Raw genomic sequence first — 22057 nt, forward strand, 5'->3', positions numbered from 1 at the left:
CCCCCGTTACTTTCAGGGGTCTGGAATGTAGGCGAAATGAAGGACGCCCAAGGCGTTCTCAACAGAGTGCGCTCTCAAACCGAAGGTCTCCCTCGTGGTGGCGTGACTTTTGCAAATCAAGGTAGTGACTTGGAATGTAACTAAGGCCTCCTCCAACAGCCCATAATTTTCGGGAGACTCCCAGTGCAGTCAAGACTGTTTTATCCAGAAACTAGGCCAGTGTTTTGGCTGCAGTATGCTTGCTGCAGGTGATGAGCATACTGAATATAAATAGTCCGTTATTGAGATCCTTGGGTAAGTAAGGGTAGTTCTTGAGTGGCCCTCACAAAATAGAACCAAGGAGATTGGTGCGAAAAGGCTTTGAGATGGCAACAGTCAGCACGAGTTGGACAGATGCAATGCCACAATTCATTGCTTATGCTAGGATTAATTCCTAAGCAGCACGTTCTTTCCTGGGATGGAAAACATCTATGAACTCTGTGGCAAGACAACTGTTGGACTCAGACGTCATTGAGCTCTTTTGACTAGTCCTCTACAGCTGCACTCATTTCTCTGTAGCTTATGCCAAGCATTAAGCAGGCCTCATCCACCGCAGCAGAAGCCTGTTCCCCCAGTTGAGAAAGTAAAGACAATGTTGAGGGAAGAAGAAAGAAATGTGCCACAGATAATGCTCTCTGCAAATGTTACAGGAAACCCTGCGTTGGACTACCTATGATAGAAGAGTGGTAGGAGTTCTGCCCACAAAGCTTTTGGAGAGATGCAGCCTCAGCCACGTAGCACGCTGTGTTCCAAGGGGAAGTGGAAGCAGTACCCCTGTGAAGCCTGTGAATCCTTTGGAATATTGACGTGTGGACATCGGGGTCAGAGCGTGCACTTGTGGTTAGGCACTTTGCACTGGGGACGAGGGCAGGTAAGTCGTTAGTTGAGAGAAGCCGAAGCCTGAACTTTGAACAGACTATAGTGTATCCTGAAAGCAGCCTTCTCAAAGAGCAGAGAAGCAGAGGCCGTCTTGACCAGCATCACCGTGTCCAGTCACAAAAGGAAGGCCTTGGAAGTAGGCTACCAGTGCTCAGCTTTCGAGTAGGGTATGGCAAGGCAAAGAACGTGTGCCTTGAGGGTAAGCCAGGCAGCGATGTGTTCTGTAGGAAAGGAAATCTAGCAAGTGTAATTCCTAAGTGATGTAGGCTGCACAACATATGCCCCACAATGGGGGGGGGGGGCAAAATCATTTCAGTCGGCCAGTGAACCATCAGATACACAAGCGCTGTATCACCAGCCCTTTCTCTCATAGAAGAAACAGTTCTGATTAATTGCTTTCCCTCCTGGAGTGGGAAATATATTTTAAGTGTGTTTACAGAAGAATTCTATTCAAGAGCGCTGCAATAGTACACTCTCAAAAGGTAATGGAAATCTGCATTCAGTTGAGTGTGTAAAGGCCGAACGGGGTGAAGTCTTTTCCCACCGTGAAAAAGAAGAAAACAAAAAGGCCCCTTTCCCAAATAGAAAAGGTGCCTGTGGTACAAAAAAGAAGGACAAAATTTTTCAACGATGGCTCTTTCAGTGTAGGGAGCTGAATACCATGACTCGCTGTGCCTGGCAAGGTTCTAGAGGTTCTGGCAAATATTTGTGAGGTTGCCACGAGAGCTGCCAGAAGCCTTGTGTTCAGAAGCAAAAGGACCATGAACTCCTGGCAAGCATCCTGCCTAGGCTTCTTCACTCCTCAAAGTATGCATTGTTCCCCAGGTAGGATTGTGAACGTTGAAAGGCCCCCTTTACTTGCTCGGGTGTGGAATGTAGTAGAAATGAATGAAGCATATAAGGATTCTCTTTAAATAACGTATGCTCTGTGAAAGACACTGTTAAGAGAATGAAAAGACAAACCATTGACTAGGAAAAAAGTATCTGCAAAACACATAAAAGGCTTGTATCCAAAATACAGGGAGAACTCTTAAAACTCAACAAGAAAGAAAACAACCAATTTAAAAATAGGATAATACTCTGAACAGACACGTCATCAAAAAAGATATAAAGATGAAAAATAAGCATATTAAAAGTTAATCCACAGTATATGTCATTAAAGAACTGGAAATGAAAGTAGAAATGAAGTATCACTACGCATTTACTAGAATCACTAAAATCTAAAATACTGGCAACATCAAATGCTGTTGAGTATATGGAGCAATAGGAACTCTTATCCATTGCTGTTAGAAATGCAAAGTGGTGTAGCCCCTTTGAAAGACAATTTGAGAAGTTATTTAACAGTAAAGCATAGTTTTACCATATAATCCAGTAATCAAGATCCTTGGTATTTGCCCAAATGAGTTGAAAACATGTCCACAAAAAACTTTGCATGGGAATGTTAATAGCAGCTTTATTCACAATTGCCAAAACTTGGAAGCAACCAAGATATCTCTCAGGAAGTGAGTGGATAAATAAACTGTGGGACATCCAGAGGATGGAATATTATTCAACACTAAAAAACAATGAGCTATGAAACCATAGAAACATGTAGAGTGGGGGAGTGTCCTTAGGAGTCTGTGCCCTTCTCTCCAGGATCCCCCTTCAGGGTGTTTTCATTCTGGACAAGCAGAGCTGGGCAGGAGTCTCCTCAGTTACACCTCTTGGAGCTTCCATTGCTCTGCTTCCCATGCTCCCTTCTGCCCTCAGTGCTGACTCCAACCTCCCAGAACCCCCAGTACTGCTCCCTCTAGAGGCTGTGGGCACTGTCTACCTCTGCCCCAGACCCCAACTTGTCTCTTTTCTTGACTTTTCCTCTCCCTGCCACCCACTTCCCAGAGCATGACTCCAGCTACAAAAGGCTGGTCACTCAGACCATCGAAGCTTGCCCCTTCCAGCTGCAACTTCAAGGTGGCCTCTGAGTGGCCATGCCCATGGATGGGGGCAGGCAGCTCTGGCTTTATTTTTCCCCCTGTCCTTTTCACTCTCGCCCTCCTTTTTGTCCTGTTGTCTCCATTTTCTTCCCTAGAAAATTTCCATTTTTATCCATTTCAAGATGTTTTAAAAATGTGTTTATGGAAAGGGGGGATTGAGGTCCCAGAATGGACCTCTTCCCTCCTCATGTCCTTCTAGGAAAGCACTTCCACCTGGGAACTGGGCTTTTGCCCTAGCAGGAAATTCTGCACCTCCTTTGTAAGAGTGAGAGTGGAAGGAGGGGCTCTGAGGGGGTGGGGTGTATGCAAATGAACAGGGAGCCACTTTGCGGGATTTTTTATATTTTATTTTTAATTTTTATTTATCATTTATTTTATTTTGAAATATAGTTGATTAACAATGTTGTGTTAGATTCAGTTATACATATACATGCATCTATTCTTTTTCAAATTCTTTTCCTTTTAAGTTGTTACAGAATATTGAGCAGAGTTCCCTGTGTTATACAGTATGTCCTTGTTGGTTATCTATTTTAAATATAGTAGTGTGTATATGTCAATCCCAAACTCCCAATTTATCCCTCCCCCTTTGGTAACCATGTTTGTTTTCTAAGTCTGTGAGTCGGGTTCTGTTTTGTAAATAAGTTCATATGTATCAATTTTTTTTTTTTAGATTCTGCATATGAGCAATATCCTATGATATTTGTCATTCTCTGTCTGACTTACTTCACTTACTATGATGATCTCCTGTTCCATCCAAGTTGTTGCAAATAGCATTATTTCATTTTTTTAATGGCTGAGTAATATTCCATTGTATATATGTACCACATCTTCTTTACCCATTTATCTGTCAAGGGACATTTAGGTTGCTTCCATGTCTTGGCTATTGTAAACAGCATTGCAATGAACATTGGGGTGCATGTATTCTTTTGAACCATGATTTTCTCTGGATATATGCCCAGGAGTGGGATTGTTGGATCATATGGTAGCTCTACTTTTAGTTTTAAGGAACCTTCTGCATAGTGGCTGTACCAATTTATATTCCCACCAACAGCATAAGGAGGGTTCCCTTTTCTCCACACCCTCTCCAGCATATATTGTTTGTAGACTTTTTGATGATGCCCATTTTGATTGGTTTGTGGTGATGTCTCATTACAGTTTTGATTTACATTTCTCTAATAATTAGAAATGTTGAACATCTTTTCATGTGCCTCTTGGCCATCTATGTGTCTTCTTTGGAGAAATGTCTATTTAGGTCTTCTGCCCATTTTTTGATTGGGTTGTTTGTTTTTTTTTTCTTTTTTTCTTTTTTTTTACATCTTTATTGGAGTATAATTGCTTTACAATGGTGTGCTAGTTTCTGCTTTATATCAAAGTGAGGGTTGTTTGTTTTTTGATATGAGCTGCATGAGCTGTTTGATCAATGGAACAAGATAGGCAGCCCAGAAATAAAATCAAGAACCTGTGGTCAATTAATCTACAACAAAGGAAGCAAGACTATACAATGGAGAAAATACAGTCTCTTCAATGAATGGTGCTGGGAAAACTGGACAGATATATGTAAAATAATGAAATTAGAACATTATTTAACACCATATACAAAAATGAACTCCAAATCGATTAAAGACCTAAATGTAAGACCTGATACTATAAAACTCTTAGAGGAAAACAGGCAGAACACTTTTTGACATAAATCACAGCAATATCTTTTTTGATCCATCTCCCAGAGTAATGGGAATAAAAGCAAAACTAAACAAATGGGACCTAATTAAACTCAAAATCTTTTGTACAGCAAAGGAAACCATAAAAAAAATGAAAAGACAGCCCACAGAATGGGAGAAAATATTTGCAAACGATGTGACCGACAAAAGATTAATCTCCAAAATTTACAAATGGTTTGCGGGATTGATGCCTCTCCCAGTCCTGCCTAGTCATGCACCAGGGGAACCCAGTGGTCTCCCAGATCAGGGAGGAGGGAGATAGAAGGGACCCCAAGCCCCCAGCCTCCACCCCCTCCTCCTGTTCAGACCCAGGCTTGCGGTGGGGGGATGACTCTGGACTGTAGGGCACCCTGTCAGCTCCTTCAGTTCCTTCTGTCTCCCAGTTCCTCTGTTTTGCATCCCCTTCCATGCCCCTGTTGGGGCCTAAGGCAGACCATCCCAAAATATGCCACAAAGGCATATTGATTATTTTGAATTAAAGTTACTTGAGAAACAGCCTGTGGGTGGTTAAAAAACCACTCCGACACCCCCTTTCCTCCTGAAAGCAGGAGATAAGTCACTCATGTGAAGGTATCTACCCTGTACCAGGAGGATTAAAAGCATCCTTATTACCACAGTTAAGGAATTCTAGACTATGAAAGATGTATAAACAAAATTTGTTACTTATTCAATAGTCTGCTACCCCAAACACAAGCCCCTTTGTTTTGTTAAATCTTCACAAATTTTTTGTCTAAAATGATCTGTAAACAAACAGCCTATTTTGGTCCCTTTTGTCCACTCAGAGTGGAGTCCCATTTCTTTGAGACCTCTGTGCTTATGAATTAAAGTGTTTTTTTCTCCTGTTAATCCATCTTGTGGCAATTTAATTGTTATAACTAATCAAAAGAACCCAAAAGGGGTAGGAGGAAAATTTCCCCATCCTGATACTCCCTTTGACTTATTTCTGGCTCATTTTGGCCCCCTTCTTTCTTGAAAAATTCACCCCTTTCTCTCTTGGCTTTCCCACCCCCAGAGAAACAGGTATGCTCCAGTTTTAATGACTAACTCATAGAAGCAGCTCCTGTCCACAGCATCCCCTGACCTGATCCCTCGAGTCAGGCTCATTTTGGACTCCAGAAGGTTGGACCTTGGACTTATGCCTCAGGGCATAAGTCAATAAGAGCTCAGAGTCAGAGACTTTGCTCCAGGGTCACACCAGGAGACTGTCCTTCTCTCTCATCCTGTGATGACTCAACAGCCTCTCTCTGTCTGAAAACCCGTAGGTCCTCACTTCTGGGGGTGGGACCACAAGGACCCTCTGGAGAGGCTAGCATGGGAGGTGGAGTCACCTATTCCCAAGTCCCCTTCCATATATATGCTGTCTACCAAAGACCTGCTTCAGATCTAGGGACACATAAAAACTGAATGTGAGGGGATAGAAAACGGTATTCCATGCAAACGAAAATCAAAAGAAAACTGGATAGCAATACTCATATCAGACAAAATAGACTTTAAAATAAAGACTGTTACAAGAGATAAGGAAGGGCACTACATAATGATCAAGAGATCAATCCAAGAAGATATAACAATTGTAAATATACATGCACCCAACATAGGAGCCCCTCAATATATAACACAGATTCTAACAGACTTAAAAGGGGAAATCAACAGTAACACTATTTTAACACCCCACTTTAACACCCCACTTACAACAATGGACAAATCATTCAGGCAGAAAATCAATGAGGAAACACAGGCCTTAAATGATACATTACACCAGATGAATTTAACTAATATTTATAGAACATTCCACCCAAAAGCAGCAGAATACATTTTCTTCTTAAGTGCAAATGGAGCGTTCCCCCAGATAGATCACATCTTGGACCACAAATCAAGCCTTGGTAAATTAAAGAAAATTGAAATCATATCTAGCATCTTTTCCAACTACAAAACTATGAGATTAGAAATCAACTACAAGAAAAAAACTGTGAAAAACACAAACACGTGGAGGTTAAATAGTATGTTACTAAACAAACACAGGATCAGTGAAGAAATCAAAGAGGAAATTTAAAAATACCTAGAGACAAATGAAAATGAAAACATGATGATCCAAAATCTATGGAACAAAGCAGTTCTAAGAGGGAAGTTTATAGCAATACAATCTTATGTCAGGAAACAAGAAAAATCTCAAACAACCTAAAGTCACACCTAAAGCAACTAGAGAAAGAGGAACAAACAAAACCCAAAGTTAGTAGGAAGAAAGAAATCATAAAGATCAGAGCAGAAATAAATGAAATACAGATGAAGAAAACAATAGAAAAGATCAATGAAACTAAAAGCTGGTCCTTTGAAAAGATAAAAAATTGATAAACCTTTCACCAAACTCATCAAGAAGAAAAGGAAGAGGGCTCAAATCAATAAAATTAGAAATGAAAAAGGAGGAGTTACAATGGACACCACAGAAATACAAAGGATTATAAGAGACTACTACAAGCAACTATTTGCCAATGAATAGGCAACCTAGAAGAAATGGACAAATTCTCAGAAAGGTACAATCAACACTGAACCAGGAAGAAACAGAAAATATGAACAGAAAAATCACACATACTAAAGTCAAAACTGTGATTTTAAAACTTCCAACAAAAAAAAGTCCAGGACTAGATGGCTTCACAGGCGAATTCTATCAAATACTTAGAGAAGAGCTAACACCTATATTTCCGAAACTCTTGCAAAAAATTTCAGAGGAAGGAATACTCCTAAGTTCGTTCTATGAGGCCATCATCACCCTGATTCCAAAACCAGAAAAAGATACCACAGAAAAAGAAAATTACAAGCCAATATCACTGACCAACATAGTTGCAAAATCCCTCAAAACATACTAGCAAACTGAATACAACAATACATTAAAAGGTTCATACACCCTGCAAGTGAGATGTATCCCAGGGGATACAAGGATTTTTCAATATCCACAAATCAATCAGTGTGATACACCACTTTAACAAACTGAAGATTAAAAAACCATATGATCATCTCAATAGATGTAGAAAAAAGCTTTTCAAAAATACATCATCCATTTATGATAAAAACTCTCCAGGAAGTGGGCATAGAGGGAACCTATCTCAACATAATAAAGCTTATATATGACAAACACACAGGTAACATCATTCTCAACAGTGAAAAACTGAAAGCATTTCCTCTAGGATCAGGAAAAGACAAAGATGTCCACTCTCGCCACTTTTATTCAACATAGTTTTGGAAGTTCTAGCCATGGCAATCAGAGAAGAAAAAGAAATAAAAGGAATCCAAATTGTAAAAGAAGAATTGAAACTATCACTGTTTGAAGATGACATGACACTATACATAGAAAATCCTAAAGATGCTACCAGAAAACAACTAGAGCTCATCAATGAATTTGGTAAAGTCGCAGGATACAAAACTAATTCACAGAAATGACTTGCATTCCTATACACTAACAACGAAAAGTCTGAAAGGGAAATTAGGGTAACAATCCCATTTTCCATCACATCAAAAAGAATAAAATACCTAGAAGTAAACCTACCTAATGAGGCAAAAGACCTGTACTCTGAAAACTATAAGATGCTGATGAAAGCAATCAAAGATGACACAAACAGATGGAAAGATATACCATGTTCTTGGATTGGAAGAATCAATACAGTGAAAATGACTATACTACCCAAAGCAACCTACAGATTCAATGCAATTCCTATCAAATTACCAATGGCATTTTTCACAGAACTGGAGCAAAAATTTTCACAATTTTTATGGAAACACAAAAGACCCCAAATAGCAAAAGCCATCTTGAGAAAGAAAAACGGAATTGGAGGAATCAGGCTCCCTGACTTCAGACTATACTACAAAACTACAGTAATCAAAACAGTATAGTGCTGACACAAAAACAGAGATATAGATAAATGGAACAAGATAGAAAGTCCAGAGATAAACCCATGCACCTATGGTCACCTAATCTATGACAAAGGAGGAAAGAATATACAATGGAGAAAAGACAATGGAGAAAAGACAGTCTCTTCAATAAGCTGTGCTGGGAAAACTGGACAGCTACATTAGAACACTCTCTAACACCATACACAAAAATAAACTCAAAATGGATTAAAGACCTAAATGTTAAGACCAGATACTCTAAAACTCTTAGAAAAGGCATAAAATAGGCAGAACACTCTCTGACATAAATTACAGCAATATATTTTAAAATCTACCTCCTAGAGTAATGTAAATAAAAACAGAAATAAAACATGGGACCTAATTATACTTAAAAGCTTTTGCACAGCAAAGGAAAACATAAACAAAACAAAAACACAACCCTCAGAATGGTAGAATATATTTGCAAATGAAGCAAATGACAAGAGTTTAATCTCCAAAATATACAAACTGCCCATGTAGCTCAATATCAAAAAAACAAACCCAATCAAAAAAATGGGCAGAAGATCTAAATAGACATTTCTCCAAAGAAGACATACAGATGACCAACAAACACATGAAAAGATGCTCAACATCACTAATTATTAGAGAAATGCAAGTCAAAACTACAATGAGGTATCACCTTACACTGGTCAGAATGGCCATTCATCAAAAATTCTACAAACAATAAATGCTGGAGAGGATGTGGAGAAAAGGGATCCCTCTTGCACTGTTGGTGGGAATGTAAATTGGAACAAGCATTATGAAGAACAGTATGGAGGCTCTTCAAATAACTAAATATAGAACTACCATATGATCCAGCAATCCTACTCCTGGGCGTATATCTGGAGAAAACCATAATTCAAAAAGATACATGCACTCCAATGTTCATTGCAGCACTAGTTACAATAGCCAGGACATGGAAGCAACATAAATATCCATCAACCAAGGAGTGGATAAAGAAGATGTGGTACATATATACAATGGAATTATTAGCCATAAATCGAATGAAATTAATGCCATTTGCAGTAAACTTGGATGGACCCAGAGATTATCATACTAAATGAAGTAAGTCAGACAGAAAAAGACAAATATATGTGTAATCTAATAACAAATGATACAAGTGAACTTATTTACAAAATAGAAACAGACTCACAGATCTCGAAATCAAACTTATGGTTACCAAAGGGGGAGAATGATAAATTAGGAGATTGGGATTAACATATACAGATTACTATATATAAAATAGATAACTAATAAGGACCTACAGTGTAGCACAGGGAACTATATTCAATACTCTGTAATAATCTATATGGGAAAATAATCTGAAAAAGAAGGGATATGTGTATTTGTATAACTGATTCACTTTGCTGTACACCTGAAACCAACACATCATTGTAAAGCAACTATACTCCGATAAAAATTTCAAAAAATAGTGAGTACATTGCAGCTTAATTCCATATGGATTAGGGCCTCAGAGTCAGCATTAGAGTTTATAGGGTCTGGGGAATAGGATTCTGGTGAGGACCCTAATGTTAGGGCTGGAGTTAAGGTTGGAGTAATGCCTCAAGGTTAGGACATTTTAGATTTAAGAATTAGGGTTAGTGTTTGGGTTGGTACCTTAGGGTTAGGTGACTATCAGGATTAGGATCTTAAAAGGAATGATCCCTATCAGCTCTAAGAGCAGAGATCTTAGACATGTTGTTAAGGAAGAAAAGAAATGCACAAAAGTGCATATTTTATAATCCCATTTTTGTAAAACGAATGGTACCAAATTTTTCTGTGTGCCATTTATGCTTATACATGTACATTCATAGGAGAATATCATTAACATTGGATAGAGGCAGGGAGTGGAGGGAAAAAGACTTTTAACTTTTAACTGCATTTTCAAAGAAGGGGTACCCACCTCTTTTGACCCCACTGATTTAATAGGGAAAGAATCATGGGTCCCCAAGCTTCCATCTTCTGCCTGGCTCCTGTCCACCTTTCCATATCCAGTCACTTGTCTGTGGACACCTTCATTTACAAGATGATGAATACAAATGATATCCACATCCTTAGGAGAGAGGCAGACCCTGCCTTTTATGGCCACAAGAGGCAAAATAGAATACAAAACACAAAATTCAAATATCTCTGATAATAAACCTAAGGCCTCTGAGAGAAGAGTCTCACATACAGAAGTCAGGGTATCATCTTTGCAGCAGACCATGCTGAAGTGGAAGCAGTGGATGTCCCTACCCCAGGTCAGCACTTGTCTCATCCAGGAGGCTGCCACTCCATAAGCCCATGGTCTCTTAAGTTATGCTAGACACTCCCCTTGCACTTAAGCCTGTGAAATTTGGCACGTGTCCCCTGAATCACCTATCATATCTTGAGGCTCTGAGCCAGCCTGCTGTGTATCTGTCTGACCACTTCTAGGGGAAGGAAAAGGAGTCTTGACCATAGCCAACCTTCTTAGTACCCTGGTGCTGCCATACCCTGATGCTCAGCATCGGCTGTAGGAAACAAATGCTAGGCTTCAACCCTAAGCAGCAAGGGTCATATTTTGACTGTCCAGTGTCTATAATTCCACAATCAGTGACTCTCTCCCAGGACAGTCTGCTGTGGGAATTCCTCCTCCTCCATATCCATGAAGGGGCCTATAGGAAATGGTTAGGGTGGGATCACTTTTCTCTCCACCTAACACTAGGTTCTCTTTCCCTGTCCCAATCTAGAACAGTGTAGTCTTCCTCTGGCATGGGCCTCACAGAGCCCTCTGCTCCAGTGTTGGTGTCACATCTTGTCTCAGCCTTCTCGTCCTCATTTAGGACTTATCTCTGATTCAGGTCTCAGGCCCCTATCCTCTTAAACAGTTGAAGCTCTGCCCCAGCTCTCACTATTCTAGAATAGGAAACTAAATTGGATTTTATAAAGCTGGTGATGGAGAAGATGAGTGGCTGGAAGTGGGATGGGAAGACAGGTGAAATCTGAGGGGAAAAGAAGCAAGAGAGAAGGAGGAGTGTGTGTGCGAGACAGTGGATTGGCATTTGTCCTTGACCTGGTCTCACGTATCTGACTTGAGCACTTATGTAGAGAGGGAGGTCAGAGGTTGAAGTTGATGGTGCCACCGACAAGGGGTTTTATGATGCTCTGGACACACAAACGCTTCAGTGGCATGACACAGAGAGTGTTCCAGAAGGAGGAAGGGGTGCTTCCCCCAAGCTTGCATGGAAACTGGAACTGCTTGTGGCTCCTTGGGAAATGAAGGGTTGAGGAGCGTCATGAGCCAGCACCTTAGCTGAAACATGGGCATTCTCATGACAGTCAAGTGAAGCAGGAGGATTCTCTAAGGGGGGACAGATGTAGTCAACAGAGGGGGGAACTAGTCATAATAAGAGATAAAATGTACCAAACACTTAAGTATATGTCACACATGACAGTTCACACTTTTTAGACGATTATCTTATTTATGTATAAAAATAAACCTACATGGAATGTGATATTGCACTACAAGAACAGAGTACAGCCTAGGTGCTCGTGTTTGAGGGTCAGCTCCTATGCAGATGAGTCATGATGTCACCATTCTCAAGTTATTTGATTGCTCAGGGTCTTAGCTCCATCATCTGTAAAAGACAAAAATAGTTGTGATTACATGAAGAAGAATAAAAGGGACCATAAATGCAAAGCACTTGACATCATAGAGGACTTATATAAACACAGTTTAACTCTCACTTATGATTATCTCCATTTTATCTGTAAGTAAACAGAGGATCAATACCTCACCCAAGACACATACTGGAGTGTACAAGTCCACATTTGAATGACTGACCCTGAAACAAGAACAGAAAATCTTATCCTTGAAAATGCATTTCCCAACAGACGCAAAACTTACAGTGCTTAATATCAAAGTGGTGAGGTGATTTATGTATCAGTCCAAAAACTTTGTACCTATCCATATTATCTTTCAAAAGTAAGTGCCAGAGACCTTCAAGATGGTGGAGGAGTAAGACAGGGAGATCACCTTCCTCCCCACAAATACATCAGAAATACATCTACACGTGGAACTCCTACAGAACACTTATTGAAAGCTGGCAGAAGACCTCAGACTTCCCAAAAGGGAACAGATGCCCTCAGGCGACCTACACTCAGAGGCAGGGCCAAATCCAAAGCTGAACCCCAGGAGCTGTGCAAACAAAGAAGAGAAAGGGAAATTTCCCCCAGCAGCCTTGTGGATTAAATCTCCACAATCATCTTGATATACTCTGCATCTGTGGAATACCTGAATAGACAATGAATCATCCCAAAATTGAGGCGGTGGACTTTTGGAGCAATTGTAGACTTGGCGTTTGCTGTATGCGACTGACTAGTTTCTGGTTTTATGTTTATCTTTGTTTAGTATTTAGAGTTTATTATCACTGGTAGATTTATTGATTTGGTTGCTCTCTTCCTTTTTTTAATATGTTTATGTGTATATTTTTTCCTTTTTCTCTTTTTGTGAGTGTGTATCTGTATGCTTCTTTGTGTGATTTTGTCTGTATAGCTTTGTTGTAACATTTGTCCTAGGGTTCTGTCTGTCCGTTTTTTGGGTTTTTTTCTAGTATAGTTTTTAGCACTTGTTATCATTGTTGAATTTATTTTCTGGTTTGGTTGCTCTCTTCTTTCTATTTTTTAATTACTTTTTTATTTTTAGTTTTAAACAATTTTTAAAACTTTATTTCTTTTTAATTAATTAATTAATTGTTCTCTCCCTTTTCTTCTGAGCCGTGTGGTTGACAGGGTCTTGGTGCTCCAGCTGGGTGTCAGGTCTGTGCCTCTGAGATGGGAGCGCCAAGTTCAGGATATTGGTCCACCAGAGACCTCCCAACCCCACATAATATCAAACGGTGAAAGCAATTAGGAATTGAGGAAAGTATATCACCTCCTACCTTAACGATATCAGAACTATAAGAAAATACCACAAACAATTTCATGCCAACAAATTATATGACTTAGATGAAGTAGGCAAAGTCCCCAGAAAGCCACAAATTATTGAAACTAACTCAAGTAGAATTAGAAAACCTTACACCTATAACAAGAGACCTATAACAAGAGACTGAATTAGTAAATGAAAATTTTCCCATAAATAAAAACCCAGAGCCAAATGGCTTCACTGGTGAATCCTCCCAAATATTTTAAGAATAAATTGTACCAATCCTTCTACAAATTCTTCCATAAGTAGAGGAGGGAAGGAAGCTTTCCCAACTCATTCTGCATGGGCAGTATTAACCTGATACCAAAACCAGACAAAGGCATCACAAGAAAACAAAATTTCAGACCAGCATCACTCATGAATACAGACACAAAAATACTCAAAAAATGTAAGCAAACTTTATTCCACAAAGAGTGTTTTACTTTGCAAATCAAAATCAACCAGGTTGTTGGAGGAACCCAAAATGGAATGCAGACTATGACAAATGAATCTAAGTGTGGTACAAATTGATTACATAACCTTGCTGCAGGGTTGCTGAAAGGAGTTAAACCAAGTAATTTTTCAAAGCAGTGTTTTCGTGGATGCTGCAAGGCTAAATACAGAAAGAATTGTACACAAACACTTCAGTAAATTGCTCACAGGGTTGGAAATTGTGAAACTATGTGCATTTTTAATTGGACAAATAAGTAAATATACTGTAGATAATTAAACCAGGTTTCTCTGGAGAAACTGTTGAAGAAGTTACACATAAGCCAAGGGGAACATTTCTAAAATGAACCCTGGTTCTACACTATATTAGAGTCTGAGGTATCAGTATGAACTCATTTACACACACACACACAGATGCATACACACCCACAGAAGCATAGAGAAATACAGAAATATATGTAAGTGTGTGTAAATGGGAACATATATTTCCAGTTCTGTCCGCTGAGAGGACCTAGAAAAAAAAATACTCCCTAGTAGCCATGAGCACACCAAAATGCCCAGATTTTGTTTTCTAAATTTCTTCTCCAATAAAAGGAACCAAAGCTCCTTGGAAAAGTGGTAGACTCCAGAACTGGGGCAGGTAAAATACAAGATAACCCTGGAGCATCTTGTGGGCTAGACAGTAAATAAATCCTTGGGAAAAGCGGGGAGGAAGATGCAGCCATGTTAAAAAGACTCAGTATCTGATCTGAAAGAACTTATAATGGTCAAATCTGGAACAATTTGAGCAACAAAATTAACAGTGATAATAATAGATACAGCCCAAATAAAAAAATAAATATTGATGAGTCCATACAGATATAAATGACTGAATAAATAAATAAATGCAGAGAACTCTTCCTTAGAGAAGAATTCTAATTAAATGTAGAAGAACAAGAGAGGCAGAAAATCACCATTAGAACACCACAATGATAATTGCTGCAGGCAAGATCCACTGGTGATGGCAAAATTAGTGGTGAAAGTTTAAGGATAAACAGGAGTTTTGTGTAGCATCGAAGTATGACTCACTTAACTATGTATTAAATAGGGAGAAATAGTAACTACTCAGTGGAGAACGCTGGCGGATTCCACCTTAATCAGGTGATCAAGATTAATATTTCCCATATGCTGAGAAGGATACATCACCTATGTGGGATTTTTTCTTAAAAATCCATAAGCTCAATGTACTCATGAGAAAACAGCAGACAAATCCAAATTGAAGAAAGTTCTACAAAATACCTAACTGGTACTCTTCAAATGTATATAGGTCACAAAAGATATTAAGATAGAAAAATGGTCACACTTTGGAGTAGACTAAGGAGACATGACAACTAAATGAAATGTGGGATTCTGGACTGATACAGACACAGGGAGAAAATTTTACTGGAAAAATGGGGAAATCCAATTAAAGTCTGAAGTTTAGCTAATAACATTGTAACAGTGTTAATTACCTGGTTTCAATAACTGTTCTTTAAGATGTTAACTTTAGGAGAAGCTAGATGAAGACTAGTTGGGGATCTCTGTACTATCCTGCAAGTCTAAAATTATATCATATTTAAAATTTTTTAAAAGACTAAAGTTGTCACATCATTCCCTAACATACACTAGGCATGATCCAGCCCATAGTGAGGTCAGGTAGGCAGGTGACAAGCAGAGAGAGAAAAGGCAAGTGCCTTTCCAAAACACAGAAATCAGGACTCAGCATCTAGAGGTGTAAAGTGGTTCCAGATTTCCCAGCTGGGCCACAGAAAACCTGAAAAGTTAAAAGTCTGGCCACTCATACAAGCCAATTCTTCCTCCACTGTGAATTCAAAAAGCAAAGATAGGAATATTTGACAAATTAGCAAAAAGTCACATATGTATTCAACATATATTATTATATGTAATGTAATGTAATATTATATATGAATGGATAAAGAAGATGTACATATATACAATGGAATATTACTCAGCCATAAAAAGGAATGAAATTGCATCATTTGTAGAGATGTAGATAGACCTAGAGACTGTCATGCAGAGTGAAGTAAGTCAGAAAGAGAAAAACAAATATCATATATTAAAGCATACATGTGGAATCTAGAAAAATGGTACAGATGAAGCTGCTTGCAAGGCAGAAACAGAGACACAGATGTAGAGAACAAAGGTATGGACACCAAGGGGGAGGGTGAGTGGGATGAATTGGGAGACTGGGATTGACACATACACTAATATGTATAAAATAGATAAAAATAGATAACTAATGAAAAAATAGACAACTAATGTATAGCACAGGGAACTCTACTTAATGCTCTTTGGTGACCTAAATGTGAAGGAAATCCAAAAAAGAGGGGATATATGTATACATATAGCTGATTCACTTCCCTGTACAGCAGAAACTAACACAACATTGTAAAGCAACTATACTCCAATAAATAAATAAATAAAAATAAAAAGCAATAAATATGTGAGAAAAATAATAAATGTTATATTATAATTCTAATAAAATAAAATATGCAAAATCAAAAATATATATATTCTATACATAACGTATTAAACATGTATATGTATATGTTATAAAATGTAATATGCACTGTTATACGTATTATATATGAATATGTAATATATACATGCAATATTACAAATATTATATATTGATATTATACATTATAATCACATACTAATTATACACATATATACATATGTTATACATATATACATATTATACATATGTAATATATAATGTATATATACTGTGTATTCTTATGTTACATTATATAATATATAGTATACACATAATATATATTACATTATATATGACTTTATATATAAATATATATGACATATAAATATGTGACTATATGTATGTGACATATATGACTTTGTTCATCAACTGAGTGTTCATGCAGTACCAAATGTTCAGAGAGAGAGAGAGAATATACAGATTCTAAGAAAGATGGACCAGGGCCCAATTAAGAAAATGGAGAAGGTGGGAAGAGGCAACTATAGCAGCAGTGGTATAGTTGGTATACTATATTATAGCAGTGGTATATTGCTCCTGCCTGGAGGAACACTGGTCCAAAGTGTCCCTCTTTTGTTGCAAGGATCCTGACCACTGGGGAACCACTGAGGGGCCAAGCAGCAAAGTACTGGGGAACAGACCCTGGTGGGCCAGGGAAAAGGAACAAAATTTTTTTAAGCCAGGTGGAGCAAGACAAACAGGGAAAACCAGGACAAACAGCCCATAGAAGTGGTTGCTCCAGCCAGCTACGGGAAGACCACTGGGCCTGGGGAGCTCTACAGCTTCCAGAAAATCCTCAGTTGTGAATTAGTTCTGGGGGCTGGCAGAGTGGAAACAAGAAGGCTGAGGGGCTCTGCAGTCTGAGATAGCTTCTGTCTTACCCTTCCAAGACCTTGTTGATCCACTGGATCGCAGCTCTCTTCTCCATGTCAAGGTCTTCAGCAATGACTCGATAACCTAGCTGGGGTGGTGGGGGCAAAATCAGTGGGCCATTTCGTCTCGAGGGCATCAGCAGAGGAATCTTGCGTTTCTGTTTCCGGTGTCTGGAGCTATCAGATGGCTGTGAGCAATATAAGTTTTGTTTCTGCTCTAAGGGGCCATCCACAACCTTTTCACGCTTGGTCTTCTTCTGTGGTTCCACTGAGGCTGAAGGGCTAGACTGACAGCCTTCCTCACTGGCTTTCTTTGAAAGCACACGAGGATGCAATGAGGCTGGGCCCAGGAGCCCCGCTGCACCTGGACCACTCTTCTGCAGCTGTGGGAAACCTCTAGTGGAGCTGTATGAACTGGAGATGGCATTTCGTTTGCTGCATGAGCTCAGAAAGTAGGTCTGGGATTTCTCAATCAGGATATCTTCAGAGCTCTTGGAACAGAAGTCTCTCTTCAGAGGCCCAGGCCCGGGCACAAAGGAAGAGAGGACCCCATTGGCCATCGGCCCTCTAAACACAGACTGCGCATTCCCACTGGGGTTCGAGCCACTTCTCTGTTCGTCCTGACTCTCGGGAGCTGAGTGTCCTTTCTTTTGCTTCATTAGCCCTTTCCTGCTCTCAGCCAGGGCTGTCAGGTCCTTCTCTTCCTTGGCTCTCAGTTGACTGCTTTCTTCGAGGGCCCTCACCAGGATCTCCTTTCCACAAAAGTTTGGGAGGTGAACAGACAGTGAAGACCACATACAGATGATTATCTGCTTCAGAGCCAAAAGGAGTGTCAGTTTGCCCTTAGCAGGTGCCACCTTCGGGATCACTGAGGTACAGAACATCTTGGAGCTGTAAGCAGACAGCAGTGGCTTCTACTCCAGGGCACCGAGGAAAAGACCCCCAGAAATAAACACCAGGCTTGCTGGATTAGATATTGCCACTGATGGGCTATGATAAACAGCCGACGGTGCCAACGACGACAGGGTGAAGCCACAGGATCCTCGTATGACAGCCTGCGAGCCAGGTCCAGGCTTGGGACCGCCGAGTGAAACCGGAAAGGGAGGGGAAAACGGCGGGCGGATTGCGCAGGCCCGAGGAGCTCGGTTCTCTCCGGCTGGTCCCCGCTTCGCAGAGCAGGCGACTGCTGGCGTCGGCAAGGCCGGCTCAGGTAACCGCCCATGAGGCACAATACTGAACGGTCGGGTCCTTCAAATGGAGTCAGTGGCTCAGAGAGGTTTCCATTAGCTACTGACTGTCGGGCGTGCCGCCTGTGACGCGTTGTTGGAACGAGTGAGTGAATAAAGGGGCGCGAGACCTGCGAGAGGCCTCGCCTGCTTCCGGACCGCTGCTGCGGGCCTCGGGTGTTGGCAAGTGGAGGACCGGCTGCCTGGGGTGCAGCCGCCCTTCCCGCGGCCAGTCCCCAGCTTCTTCGCGGGAAAGTGACTGGCGGTGTTCCCCCAACCCGAACAGCTCCGGGCTTAGCAGCGCTCACTCTATGCTGGAGCTCTGGGGTCAGCACCGGATGCCCCAGGTGAAAGCCGTTCAGAACCTGTGCTGCCGAGATCCTGCGGGATGGCATAGCCACCCAGGCGTCTAGGGGGAAGGAGGACCAAAGGAGGGAACCCACGGGATGCGGGAAGCCAGAGTGGATGTGCTGTCCCCCATCTTCCTCTCCTTCCCAGAGAACCTTACTTTCCAGGTGCCCCTTCTTGGCTCCCCTTCCCCTTCCCTGGGAAGTAAGGTTTCCAAGACAGTTTATAATGACCAGAAGTCAAAACTTACAGGTAGAGAACTGGTATCTTTTTAGGCAGCTCTATGTCCAGGAGCTATGTTATCTGGGACCTAAAACTTGAATTCCTGTTTTGAAGGTCGTGCTTTACCTTCATCCTAATCTCTGTTTTCTGCCTCTTAGCAGATCCTGTAGGCCTTTGTGTCATTCCCTTTCAGTAAGTTTGTGTCTATGGGATGGGAGAAGTGACCTGGCAATTTAAATTTGAACTCAGAATTTGGCTCCCTATAAGTATTCTGACTGAAGTTAATATTTTTAGTTGAATGGTGAATACATTAGAATATTCAGACTATATAAAAATCTTTGAGATTTTAGTAATTACCCCCACTTCTTCGGTTTTGTTTTTTTTGTTTGTTTGTTTTGAAATCTTTTTGCCTTATTTTGAATTGTTATCACTTAGTGAATGACCCGTGACCTTTTACCAGGCCAGGTCATTTTTCAAAGGAGTTATTACAGTCATTGCTGCTCTCAGCAGGCAGAGGAGGGAAGTATGATTTTGTGTAACCAACATCTAAAGGGCTATACTTAAATATTCTAGTGGGTTCTAAAATTCAGGAGTTTGACTTTCATTTTTATGCAAAAAATTTTAACAAGACTGACTTAATCTCCCAGTGTTTTATCTGCCTGCTGTGCTTCAAAGCCCTTTTTAAAATGAAATAAAAGAAAAATTTATGATGGGTGGATATTCTACCACAATATGAATGGAGTTGTTCCAGGTATTTGAAGGTTCTCAGTTAAAGAATAAATCCTAATTATAGACACATTAAAATTTGTTATCCAATGAGTATCATCTTAAGGAATTTTTTCAACCATTAATTTTTAAAACAACTTTATTGAGATATAATTTATGTACTATAAAATTCACCTGTATTAATATTACACTTCAAGAATCTTTAGTAACTTTGTAAAGTGTGTAACTTTCACCAATATCTAATTTTATAACATTTCTATTAACCCAAAAAGAAAACTCATGCCTATTTGCAGTCACTTCCCATTCTTACTCACAGGCCTGGGCAACCACTAATGTACTTTTTGTCTCTATAAATTTGCCTCTTCTGGACACCTTTCATATAAACAGACTCTTACAATATATGGTCTCTTGTGCCTCGTTTCACTTAGCATGTTTTTGAGGTTCATCTGTATAGCAGCTTGTATTAGTATTTCTTTTTTGTTGTTGTTGTTAAACAACAGAAACATATTTTCTCACAATTCTGAGATCAAGTTGTCAGCAGAGTTGATTTCTCCTGAAGCCTCTCTCCTTGGTTTGTAGATGGCCTGTGTCTTTTCTCCCTGTATCTTCATATGGTCTTTCTTTTCTCTGTGTGTGCATGTCCTGATCTCTTCTTTTAAGGACACAAGTCGAATTGGGTTTGGGCCCACTCCCAATAACCTCATTCAACCTTAATTGCCTCTTTAAAAACTCTGTATCCAAATACAGTCACATTCTGAGGTACTAGGGCTTAGGACTTCAACATATGTATTTTGCAAGGATACAATTTAACCTATAACACTCCACCCTCTCAGCCTCCAAATTTCAAGTCCTCAGATGTGAAATATATGTCCCATTCCAACAGCCACAAAAGTCAACAGCCATTCCAACAACAACTCTAAGTCTTAAATTTCATCTAAATAGCATCTAAATCAGATATGAGTGAGACTAGTGGTATGATTCATCCTGAGGCAAAATTCCTCTACAATAGTGAACCTATGAAACAAAACAAGTTATGGGCTTCCAAAATACAATGGTGGAACAGGTATTGGATAGATATTCCCATTCCAAAAGGAAGAATTGGAAAGAAGAAGGCTGACAAGTCCTAAGCAAGCCCAAAACCTAGCAGGGCAAATTCCGTTACATTTTTAATTTATTCAAAGATTTAGTTTATTATATCAACATCAGTACTAGAACTCACAACTTTTACTCTCCAGTCTGCAATATTTCTACAGCACACATTTGCGTGCTGACATTTTTTGTGTGACATTAACATATGTGGCTAATTTTAAGAAACTTCTGTGGAAAGTTCCATCAGATTTTAAGGAAATCCACTTTGGCTGAATTTTCTGTCCAACAAGGGTGGTGGCTCTGCCCTTTTCTCCCAGAATTTTATCCCCAAACCCTCTGGAACCAATGAGGAAATAGTCCTGCTGCCTGGGCCTGTGCGTTCGGGACCCATGGTGGTAGTAGCAGCTCTGCTGACCCCTGACCCACCCTTAGAGTCATTCCTCCCTGTACTCGAAGGATGATGCATGTTTGCATCCAGATATCTCTATCATCTAATTTTCTGCTTGTAGAACCCCAGAAGTCTGACAGCCTTCCTTCATTTCATCCCACCTCTGTCCTCTTCACTCCAAGCTGACTGTGCTTCTGCTGTGATTGGATCCATGTCACACACCCATAATCTCTTTAGTAAAGACTGTCCAGCCACATCTTTGGTGTTCTCTCCTGAACACACTTTCTCATTTTTTTGCAATATGAATAGGCTGAGAATTTTTGGCCTTCAAGTTCTGGTTCCTTTTTGCATAATAATTTCTTTTTCAGTTGTCTCCCTCTCACACTTTACTATAAGCAGCAAGGAGAAACCCAGTCACAGCTTCAACATTTTGCTTAGAAGTATCCTCCGTTAAATATCCAAGTTCATTACTGACAACTTTTACTTTCTACAAAACACTAGAACACAATTTGGTCAAGTTCTCTGCCACTTTGTAACAAGGACTGCTTTTCCTCCAGTTTCCAATAACATTCCTCATATCCATCTGAGACTTCCCCAGAAGCACCTTTAACATTCATATTTGTGTCAATATTCTGTTCATGATGAAATATATAAAAACAGATATATATAGCATATATATATATATATATATATATATATATATATATAAGCAGATATAGTGATAGGCGCTTTCTGTATAGTTCTCTCTT

The 22057-nt window shown here is 39.9% G+C and overlaps 1 protein-coding gene across 1 annotated transcript; it reads right to left on the reverse strand.

Moving 5' to 3' along the window:
• Positions 1-17314: 17314 nt before the first annotated feature.
• LOC113614729 (nuclear envelope pore membrane protein POM 121-like) lies at positions 17315-18531 on the reverse strand. Its single transcript, XM_027096463.1, is given in 2 exon segments — positions 17315-18225; positions 18228-18531. Coding segments are annotated over 2 exon segments (1215 nt in total).
• Positions 18532-22057: the final 3526 nt, after the last annotated feature.

The sequence above is a fragment of the Aethalodelphis obliquidens genome, unplaced genomic scaffold (assembly GCF_003676395.1).
Source record: "Aethalodelphis obliquidens isolate GAN/ISIS:26980383/991018 unplaced genomic scaffold, ASM367639v1 scaffold102, whole genome shotgun sequence".
NCBI lineage: Eukaryota > Metazoa > Chordata > Mammalia > Artiodactyla > Delphinidae > Aethalodelphis > Aethalodelphis obliquidens.